General features: G+C 42.3%; 1 protein-coding gene across 1 annotated transcript in view; it reads left to right on the top strand.

Moving 5' to 3' along the window:
* The window catches only part of FRMPD4 (FERM and PDZ domain containing 4), a 314,036-nt gene extending 304,502 nt beyond the window's left edge, over positions 1–9,534 (top strand). Inside the window, exons 14-16 of the mRNA XM_040265366.1 lie at positions 1,407–2,474; positions 2,826–4,118; positions 5,613–9,534. Coding sequence (XP_040121300.1) covers positions 1,407–2,474; positions 2,826–4,118; positions 5,613–6,937 — 3,686 coding nt within the window. The 3' untranslated portion in view covers positions 6,938–9,534. The remainder of the gene's footprint in view (positions 1–1,406; positions 2,475–2,825; positions 4,119–5,612) is intronic.
* Positions 9,535–11,661: the final 2,127 nt, after the last annotated feature.

Genomic DNA, 11,661 nt, shown 5'->3' with positions numbered 1-11,661 from the left:
CACACACACACACACACACACACACACACACACACACACACACACACACTCTCACACACAGAGCCAGTCATAATTCATGTCATTGTTAATAAAACAATGCTGAACCCCCACAGGTGTATTTATTATTAGGTCACATGTAAATATGCCTGTTGTGTAACTCAGTGTCTTCAAATTTTATCTTTACTTGGTATTCATGAAAATATCATTTATGAAAATACTGAGTAAAATGACTTGGAACATTCTTCAACACTGAGTCCATTATATATTTGGGAGAGAGCCAAAACCTCTTCAGTAAAACTGGTTTTGTTTTTATTTTTCCTATATCTCTTGTATATCTGATATTGACATTAATCAAACTTGGGCCAGAGGGCAATTTGAGGAAACAAATAGGAGAATATGTGGCCCTAACATTTCCTCAAAATGTCACCTCTGGAATTGACAAAGCAATATTGACACAGTGACTCACTGCCCTGTCTTAGTAAATATCAGAGCAAAATTTCCACAGCAGAATTCTCTATTGGAAGACCCTTAAAGATCAAATAACACAATGCTGTTTAAATTAGGATTTTGCCATTTTAATTCTGGAGGAACATTAAACAAATCTTCAGGAGTTTTCACGATACAAATAAAGATGGAAATTCATCAAAGTATTAACTATGCTTAGAAATAGCAGAGAGGAGTACACGACTTGTCGATGCTCCACCTTCTACATCCTGCCTGTGTGTGCATGTGTGTTTATGGGCATGCGTGCTGGCACTCATATGTAAAACTATGCAAACCCACTAGGACAGGAAAAGGCTAAAGAGGAGTTTTAGTACTACCATTGCAATATGTAGTATTACAGTTTGTGTTACTATACATTATATACATATATATTTATTATTATATTGTCATTATAATATTTTCCTGAAATACATGGTAGAAGTATGAGGTTCCTTGACCTTCTCTTAACTCAATGAGGAAAAAGTCCAGCATCTCCCTATGCAAAGTGGGAAATGTTAGATTTTGCTTTGCAAAGAAAAGGGCAATCTTTCCCAGAATAACAGCCCACTGGACTATCACCTTTAAGGATTTTTTAAAGGTATGTTGTATATTCACATCTATAGACATAAAGAAGGTCTTTTAAATACTAGAACCAGAGATCAGATGGAATGAAGCTGTAGTGCCCTACTCTCAGATGGTATTCTATTTTATCAAGTAGCAGTTCTATTTTCTGCAGTATCAATTCTCCTAACCAAGAAATCCTTACACCTGAAGCCTACTACTCCCCTATTTGGAAAGCTGAACAATAACCATATTCACAAAAGTGATGCTACAAGCCATTAAGTTAAGAAACAGAGACAAAGCGCCGTCCCCAGAAACCAGCCTGCACAGTAATGTGTCTTTGCATGACTCTTTCTCTTTAGGAACTGAAAATAAAGGAAAGCACAACATGCTTGGTCCCGAGTGGAACTGTATACCCCAAATGACCACCTTCATTGGTGAAGAGGAGCAGGAAGCGCAGATAACATACATAGATGCAAAGCAGAAGGCAGTTGAGATTCCGGATGGCACCTTGTGTCCAAAAGACCACCACCGGCACTTGTATGTGGACAACACCTATAACTCAGATGAGCTGACCCAGCAGCTAACCCAGCCGGGTGAGGCTCCGTGTGAGGCAGACTACAGAAGTCTAGCTCAGCGGTCCCTGTTGACCCTCTCAGGCCCAGAAACTCTTAAGAAAGCACAGGAGTCTCCGAGAGGAGCCAAAGTGTCCTTTATTTTTGGAGATCTCGCCTTGGATGAGGGGGTCACTGCCCCCACACTTGGCTACGAAAGGCTATTGGACGAGAGTCCAGAACTGCTGGAGAAGCAGAGCAACCTCTACATAAGCGGTGCCAACGACATGAAGAATCTGGGTCTCACTCCAGACGCAGAGAGCGTCCAGTTCGTGGCCAATTCTGTGTATGCAAACATAGGCGACGTGAAGAACTTCGAGGCCGCGGAGGGCATAGAGGAGCCCCTGCTGCACGACATCTGTTATGCAGAGAACACGGATGACGCGGAGGACGAGGATGAGGTGAGCTGTGAGGAGGACCTCGTGGTGGGAGAGATGAGCCAGCCGGCCCTCCTCAGCCTCTCCGGCTCAAGCGATGACATCATCGACCTCACGTCCTTGCCCCCTCCTGAAGGGGACGACAATGAGGATGACTTTCTGTTGCGTTCCCTGAACATGGCCATCGCCGCGCCCCCACCTGGCTTCAGAGATAGTTCTGACGAAGAGGACTCTCAGAGCCAGGCTGCTTCCTTCCTCGAGGACAAGGAGCCAGGTGGCACCCTGCAGAACGACGAGATCCCTGTGTCTCTCATCGACGCTGTGCCCACCAGCACCGAGGGCAAGTGTGACACGGGCCTGGATAACACTGGTGTTTCCACGCTGGACACTCTGGAAGCTCTGTCCGTGTCAGAAGATCCGCAGACCAGTGACAATTCAGGTTCTTTCACGATTGTTACGTTTATTCACTGATAGCCATATCCTTCCATCCCTTCAAGCCATCCGCCCTTGGAATCCTGTCATATGTCCTTCATTTCACGCATGTCCCGTTTCCCAAATGTGCTGAAACTACCATCATGGGTTTTTCATGTATGTGGTTTCCATTTTTTTTAAAACATGTGGCACGTTTTTTCCCCCTATTTCCGGAATAACTGTGCAATAAACTCAGAGTCCTTACTGAAAAGGGAAAAACTCGGTATTGTTTTTAATACTAATGAATCCCATGTTCTTAGGCGTCTCCTAGTGCCTGTGATGCATCCATTAACCGCTTCTTGTTTTTTACGGCCTGCAGGTGTAGCCATCTTGCGGGCTTATAGTCCCGAGTCCTCCTCTGACTCGGGCAATGAGACTAACTCTTCTGAAATGACGGAGAGTTCTGAACTGGCCACGGCCCAGAAGCAGTCAGAAAACCTCTCCCGCATGTTCTTGGCCACTCATGAAGGCTACCACCCCTTGGCAGAAGAGCAGACAGAGTTCCCCGCCTCCAAAAGCCCTGCTGGGGGCTTGCCTCCAAAGGCCTCCCACACTCTGGCCGCCCGTCCAGTGAGTGACCTCCCACCCAAAGTTGTGCCTTCCAAGCAGATGCTTCACTCGGACCACATGGAGATGGAGCCTGAAACCATGGAGACCAAGTCAGTCACTGACTATTTTGGCAAACTGCACCTTGGGCCGATGGCATATTCCTGCACCAGCAAAAGGAAAAGCCAGACGGCCGATGGGGAGGGGAAAGCACCCCTTAACGGGAGCATGCCGGGGAAAAAACAGCAGGGGGTCAAAACAGCCGAGGCGGAGGAGGACGCCAAAGGTGGTAAATTTGCTACTGTGTCTTCAAGGGACAGTCAACACCTCAGCACTTTTAACCTGGAGAGAACTGCCTTCCGCAAGGACAGCCAAAGATGGTACGTGGCCACTGAGGGCGTTGTGGCTGAAAAATCTGGATTGGAAGCAGCACCGGGCATCACCTTTCCCAGAGCTTCGGGTGTGGGGAGCAGGGACGCCGAAGGGAAGGATGACGGGGCTCCTGAGGGAGAAGCCATCGAGGTTTCAGGACTTGGCCCGCGGGACCACTTCTTAACAGATGTCACCTGTGTGTCTTCTGCCAAAGACTTAGGTAACCCAGAGGATGCCGACCCGTCCGGCTGTGACCGTCCCGCCAAGCTCCCGGAAGCAGAGGAGGGCGTGGGCCGCCTTTGTGACTACCACTTGGCCAAGCGGATGTCGTCATTGCAAAGCGAGGGCCATTTTTCTCTCCAGAGCTCTCAAGGCTCCTCGGTGGATGCAGGCTGCGGCACGGGCAGCAGCAGCAGCACGTGCGCCACTCCGGTGGAGTCCCCCCTCTGCCCCGCCCTGGGGAAGCACCTGATGGCCGAGGCCTCCGCGAAAGGTGTGAGTTACCTTCCCTCCGAGGAGAGAGCCCCCGGGCTGCCCAACCATGGGGCCACCTTTAAGGAATTACACCCACAGACAGAAGGGATGTGTCCGCGGATGACGGTGCCTGCCCTGCACACAGCCATTAATGCCGAACCCCTGTTTGGCACTCTGAGAGACGGATGTCATCGACTCCCCAAGATTAAGGAAACCACAGGTACAGCAATGATGGATTTAGCACTTTGCGGTACCCGCCAGGAGCACGTAAAACAAATTTACCACAAGCCTAAAACTAAAAATCTGGGGAAAAAAAAGTAAAAGTTAGGGTTTTATTCTTGAAAAAGCTGCCGAACTATGGCCAGGTGAAGTGTCAATCATCAGTCCCCCAGTGTTTAATACATACTGATGTTTCTAGATCTGGGCAGTAGCGGAAATGGCATTTGCCCTTTAGATTCCTGCTCTGTCTTGCTTTTAGAATTTAATGGAGCAATTTTTTTCCCCTGAATTCTAAATGTAGACTTTTAGCCAGGCCCAGTGCTACTTTTAAGTTATAAGAATCACAAAAGGTTGATTTCCTTCTCAAGATATTGAATTTCTCATTTTGCCATTTCGTTTTTGAGAAGCAGGGAATGGTAACAGAGCAGGGGATCTGGGAGTGGGGAGGGACTGGGGGAGATCATTTGCCTTTCAGCAATATTTCCAGATTCTCCGTACTCTGTAAAACTCTCTAAGATGAGTATTCTGAGGTGTCAGGCCTACTGCAGTGTCAGGAAGGTCTGGGGGTACATGATGAGCTGTTTTATTTCCCCCAAAATAATAAAATAATAAGCACAGGTAGAAACATGAGCACAGCTATCTTCTGTGCTCATCTTCACCATTTTGCCACCAGGTGGGCACTTATCGGTCTCCAAGATCCACTTGTCTAGCCATCGTGGGGCAAAAACAGACACTCGTTCATACTTTTCAATTTCAAATTATACCCTCAAATAGTGTCATTTCCAGTAGGTCAGTAGATGTCAGTGAGACCTTGTTCTTGTTCAGTTGCTCATTTGTGTCCAACTCTGCGACCCAATGGACTGTAGCACGCCAGGCTCCTCTGTCCTCCACTGTCTCCTGGAGTTTGCTCATATTCATGTCCATTGAGTCAGTGATGTCAGTTAATTTCCATTCGTGCCCTTTTAAGATTATCTCCTTTGTCAAAACTCACCACTAGTTTCACCTGCCTTGGGAAACCCATCTCTGAATGTTACTTAACTCATCTCCTAGCTAGCATCTTTTCCTCTAAACTCGTTAAAGGATACTTTGCAGTTTACAAAGAGCTTTCACCTAATTTACCCCTTGCTTCTCACAAAAATTCTATGAAGTTGAAATTGTGCTCTTCACATGACAACTTTTCTGGCACTTTCCCAGTGTCTCAGCTTCAAACCCTGTAGCAGGAAAACCTCATGGGGTCCTCTTTAAAAGATTAGTATATTTAATTTGCATTAATTAAATTAGGCCACTTCTTTTTAAAAAGATAGCCAATGCCAGGATTAATCTAACTCCTTAAAATGGAACTTCAAAGTCATAAATATGCTTGAATAATCTCTGTAAGACGTGTGTTCTCTCGAATATATCCTTGGGAGATCACAGACATCACATAGAGATTTAGTAAAATGACCACCCATGAGGTGCTTAATGATTCTCTGTTTTTCTGCTACCCCTAGTGTAGCTTTGACAGAGCCTGGGAAGGAGAGACGAGGAGGCATGCCTTCAGCTTGGTCTCAATATCCTGAAGCTGATCCCACCCTGCTACCATCAAACATTCACTCGGAATCAAAGGTGCCAATTCCAAATCAAGACCCTAATGATTTCTCCCAAGCAAACCAGGCCTACGGAGAGGCTGTGAGCTGGTGGCCACTGGATCTGAGAAGGGGGAGCCTCAGGACATCCCCCAGCCAGAGGGCTCTGAGACAGAGCAGCAGTATCCTCTCAGGATCTGTCAGTTTGGAGACCTTCCAGGAGAGAAGCCAGGGTGCAGTCAGCTTAAAGTGTCCAGGTATCACAGAAGCACAGGAGACCAGTTCAGAAAGGCGAGCAGAACTCCCCCTAGGGAAGAAGCTCACCAAAAGTTTTTCCCAAAGCTCGATGCACTTTAGCTCTGAGGGGAAAGTTCACAAAAGGTCCCCGGTGGCTCACAAAGACTCAAAGCTATATAGGACATTGCCCTTGCGGAAGCTGGAAGGCAGCCATTGGAGATGCCGGGGACCTTTCAGCTACTGCTTCCTGAACCGAGGGCAGGATGAAGACGGTGATGAGGATGAAGAGGAGGGAGAGGCCACCCACCAAGTCTCTTGCCTCTTTCGACCACAGATGACTCAAGCCATGCCAGACCCAACCAGCCCACCCCTGGCTGTTGGAATTCAGAAGCAAGGAGGAGAGCTGTCCAGAGGTTCAGTGCTGAAGGTCTGGGCCGAAGACTTGAGTGGCCCAGATGATGTGGACTTCAGCAACCTAGCTTTTGATGCCCGGATTGCAAGGATAAATGCCCTTAAGGAGAGCACATATACAATGCCCGATGGGTTCCTCGCAGCCCAAAATGATGCCAATGAGCTGCTCTGCCTTGTCAGGGCAACCAAGGGAAAGAAAGAGGAGTCACGCCCTGAAACATATGACCTAACACTTTCTCAGTACAAGCAGCTATTATCCATTGAGTCCAGACAGTTGGGAAGTGCCTGTCGGAAAATGGCAATGGCTGAGAAAAGCCCAGAAGAGATGCTCCTAGCTATGACTTCCAGCTTTCAAGTGCTCTGTTGCCTAACAGAAGCCTGCATGCGATTAGTTAAAGTCGTGAACTCCGAAACACAGCGGCAGGAAATAGTAGCAAAGATCGATGAAGTGGTCATAAACTACATCTGTCTCCTGAAAGCTGCCGAGGCAGCCACTGGAAAGACCACTGGTGATCCCAATTTTGGACTCTCGATGCGATATTCAACCACCATGGCCGCTCTCGTAAGCACACTAACACGTTCTCTCAAGATGCTTTTAAATAAATAAAGTATGAAAGTCACGTCATAATCTACCTTTGCAAAGCCATACATGAACTTTTATTTACTTTATGTGTACGATGAACAGATGTCTCCTTTCTTCTCTCTGTATATTTTGTTATTTTCTATGAAATAGGAGATAAAAGTCACATTGATGAAAAGTTGAAATGTACTAATCCAGATGTATTCTGTTTATATTATACATATATATACATGTAAAAGAAATATACAAGAAAGTGGTGACATTTGGCTATTTTTCATATAGTCAAAACTCCAGGTATGTGATGTGAAATTTTAATTTCTGCTGTGTTGGAGCAAAACAATGAATCCTATCCCCTTTCCTTCCAAGCTGATACTTGGAGACCATATCATTCATATTTAGAAGTAAAAAAGAAAAGAAAAGGAAAGAAAAAACACAATGTATATAAAACAGTACTTATGTTTTAAAGCTATGATTTTTAAGCATTGGAAATAGCAAAAAGACATTTAAAATTCAAAAAGCTATTATGAATTATTAGAGAATATATATAATAAATTAATTTTTGCTCATAGTGTTTGGTTATCTGATGCTTTTTTCCAAGAATCCTACATCCTTCATTTTGGCTTATGCCATTTGGGCTAGAAATGGGGTGGGAATGGATTCTATTGTGTCAACACAAATACTCTACATGATGTTTCTAGAATGAATGTACTTCCCAAATAGAAGAACAGAGGGAACGATGGGCAGGTTTCTGGATAATACCTACTTATAGACTGATTACAGAAAATGAAAGTAATTCAGAATACCAAAATTAAATTGTTTGATGAAAAGAAAGCTCTGCTTTGACTCAGTGTCAAACTATACAAACCAAAGACAATCTCTCTGCCCACCATTTCAGCCATGAAACATAGGATTTCCTTCAGAGTGACAGAGCATTTAGAGAAGTATTTGCAAAATTACAAAAAGGAACATAAAATGACCCTCACAAGTAAATGCAGGTCCAGTAACATGAAGCAGACCACTCACCAGGCTATGAGTCACATTGCAGATCACAGCTCTCAGCAAAGAGCTTCATGCATCCCCTCTGCAGGAGCCCATGCTTCCAACCAAATTTGCGATGACAGCCTAACACTGGGACAAAGTTTTGAATCTGGAATGTTACAGAAAATCAGGGAAAGATAGTTACTCTAATATGGAAGCCATACTGAAATAAATAATGAAGTATTTATGAAATGTTCTAGTCTGGATTGGCTGATAGAAATATGTAAGCTGGGAAAAAATTTGTTTAGAAAATGAGTGGTAAACTTGACCACTTTAAGTGAACCTGGTGGAATGCAAAGTTTTCAGAACCGTCGTCTCTCTAAAAATGTATCTTTGGGTCAAAGCAAAAGGATGCAAATTCTGCAGTTGTAAAATAAAGTTGATAATGTACATATGTACTTCATGGCTCTTTTAGTGTTCAAGCTACACACACTCTTATTTATGTAGGTGGCTTCTTAAAATATGACAGGAGTGTGCCCAGTGCGAATATTTCCATTTTTGTAGGCATAACACAGTCCCCAGTTGCTATCTCTCTCATCATTCGTTCCGTAGAGACTCAGTAAAAAAAGCCACACATATTTATAGGTGGTAGCAAACAAAAGAAGTTTAGACATGTGTTATTACAATGTTTAATAAAACATTATTTGATTACAATTATAAATATTGGTGTTTGATAGAAGTATTAATGGTGTTTACTGTGGAAAATTTTGGTAAATATTCTGTGTACTAAAATATTAATAGGATTGTGTTCTGTGTCAGACAATGTGTGAAACATATATATTATCTCATTTAATTATCACAATGATCTCATGGTTTGGACGCTATCATTAATTCCATATGGAGGCAATATGGTTTCCTAGTTAAGGACATGGAGTTTGCAGTCAGACACTTCTTGATTTAAATTTGGGTTCTGCCATTTTCTACTCCTTTCATCTTGGGAAAGATAGTCAATTTTTCTCAGTCTCAAGTTCCTTCCAGTAAAATGGAAGTCAATAATAAGATCTATTTCCATAGGATTGTCATGAGTTTTAAGTAAAATTATGTATATGAAGTTCTTACTGCAATACCTGGCAGAGAGTAAGTACTCAGTGTTATATATCATTATCATCATAAGCATTGCATTAAATATATTGCCCAAGGTAACACATGGGGGCTGTTTTATATACATATTGTATCCTGACTGTGCAGAATACATTAGTGTATTGCATATGTATAAAAGAACTATACCAGAACGTGACATCTCCGGTTAGAACACCGTCCCAGTCCATTTCATTTCTTTGGGAGGCCTCAGTGAAATAGCTCTGGGTCTTTCTAATCAATCTCTCAGAACCTTTGGGTGCACCAATAAATTTTTGTTTCATATAAACAAACTCTTTACTACTTAGAAAACCTCCAAAGCTCCCCTGTTGCTAAACGTGCTTCTCCTAAGTGGGGTCCAGATCCACTAGAGTGTAGGAAGAATGTATGAGAATGATCCGTGTGTTTATTTTTATCTAGCCTTTTTTACATTTGTGTATGTTTTATAACAGCCTAAGAGCACAGTGGTATATGTACATCATTTTCAATAAGTCAGTTAAATAAGCATATGCCTGGTGCATGTATGGGATATTGTCACAGACAGAGTTGCACTCACTGAAGTGTGCAGACCGCTGAACCAGAGAATGAAAGTTTCTTGTCCCTAGGTCCTTTACACTTAGTCTGCAGCCTAGTTTTCAAGGTGTATCACCTATCATTTTAATTAATCTTTTATTATAAAGCTTTCAAACATATACAGAGGTAGACACAATCATATAATGAATCAATATGTGCTCATCACACACCAATTCATGTCCAATCTTATTTTCTCTATTTCTAGGCACCTCCTTCCACAGCGTATGTAGAAGCCAATCCCAGACATCATAGCATTTAATCCATGAATATTTCGGTAAGCACTTACTATAGATAAGAATTTTTAAACATAATCATAATGCCATTTTTACACTTTTTAAAATTAATAATTCCATAATATCATCAAATAAATGTTACAGAAATAATGAAGTAACCCCCAAAGACAATCATTGTCAACAATTTAGGACATCTGCTTTCAATTTTTTCAATATCTATGCTAATGTTATTATTATTGTAGGTGTTTCTGAGTGTAACTTTTGACTCAATCTGAACACATTTGCCCCATTTCTGAGTCTCAGTTTCACCATATCTTATGTAAGTGGATTGGCTGGAAGAATCTGATTGACATGGAAAGACAGAGGGCTCAGATGAATCACCCTCACAGTATTAGGCTGCCAGTAAAATCCAACAACTCATGCAATTGCATTAGACATTAAAATTAAAACAGATCCCTCAGCCCAGCTGAAGTTAGTCTAATCACAAAAGAAATTATGTTTCAGAAAAGAAGAACTGACTATATTGAAATGACCAGCCACAACAACATTACAATAGATCAATTCCTTTTGCTATGAATTTCCTCTTTCATCATGCTCCATCTTTGGAAAGACAATTTGCATTTCTGTTCTTCTTTTATATAGTTCTAAGTGTCAGTTATTCTCTGAATGTTATTTCTGAGCTACTCAGGATGGCACTCTTAATTTATTCCTCCTGGTTTACTCTTAATTTGGCAATGTTTGTTCTCTTGGACTGATTATCACCATTTGTAATTGTGTTAACTATTTTTGAAATTGAAAAACAAGGCAAATTAGCTATGTTCAGGTGATTCCTTCTCTGTTCTAAATAGTTGAGAATCTTCACAGGAGTCAAAATATATGGATATTATTACATTGTTTCTCTAACCTGATTTTGTGCTGTGAAAGGGGTTGATTTTGGGGGGGGGGATGTGTTTGAGAGTATAGAGGTGCAAAAGAGGTGTTTGAGTATATAAATGTGTGTGTGTCTGTCTGTGGGAATAGTTTTCAGTTTAGTTTTGTGGATTTCAGTGCAAGTTTCCCCTCTGGCAGTCCAAAAACTATGATAAAACTTTCAAGTCAGATTGCAGAAATAGCTTCTCAGCTTTGAAAGATCAAAGGGTTGGAATCTTACCTTTTGAACTGAATTTTATTCATACCAACTTGAACATCACTAAGTTGGGTACTTTTTATTCCACCTATTCCCTAGCCTACCCTTCTCACTTTTTCATTTCAAAGCTCGGAAAGTAACCTTCAGAAATTGTATTAGAATTTAATTTAATAAATAAATAAATTTCAAAGCCTATACATAGGAAGTCCATGAAAGAACAATCTATGTCTTTATCAACTGTTTCTGCTGTAGAAAAGAATGGAATTAAATCCTGCATAGCTGAAAGAAGTAGATAACCAATTATCCCAAGTATTGGGATAACTTATTTCACCATTCAACTTGAAATTAACCCACTGCCTTCTGCTGAACTTGCCCTAATCTTTCCTCCATATTTATAATCGCATCTCAGTTTTCTGTTGCTTTAAAATTAGCATGCCACACTGCATGGCTTCTGGGATCTTATCTCCCCAACCATAGATTGAACCCGGGCCCTCGGCAGTGAAAGCATGGAGTCCAAACCAATGGACCAGCAGGGAATTCCCTTCATTTTTCACTCTGTAGTCTAAACCAAAATTCTTGACTAGGATGTCCTTTGCAGTCTCGTCATTCACAACATTAGGAAAAATTAGCTTCGACTGTCAATATAGGTGGGATTGGGGAAGCTGAGTCTTCTTGGTAACCTCCAACCAAGTAATAGTTCTGTT

Source organism: Oryx dammah, unplaced genomic scaffold (assembly GCF_014754425.2).
Source record: "Oryx dammah isolate SB20612 unplaced genomic scaffold, SCBI_Odam_1.1 HiC_scaffold_23, whole genome shotgun sequence".
Taxonomy (NCBI): Eukaryota; Metazoa; Chordata; class Mammalia; order Artiodactyla; family Bovidae; genus Oryx; species Oryx dammah.
This window is presented reverse-complemented; position numbering and strand designations above follow the sequence as displayed.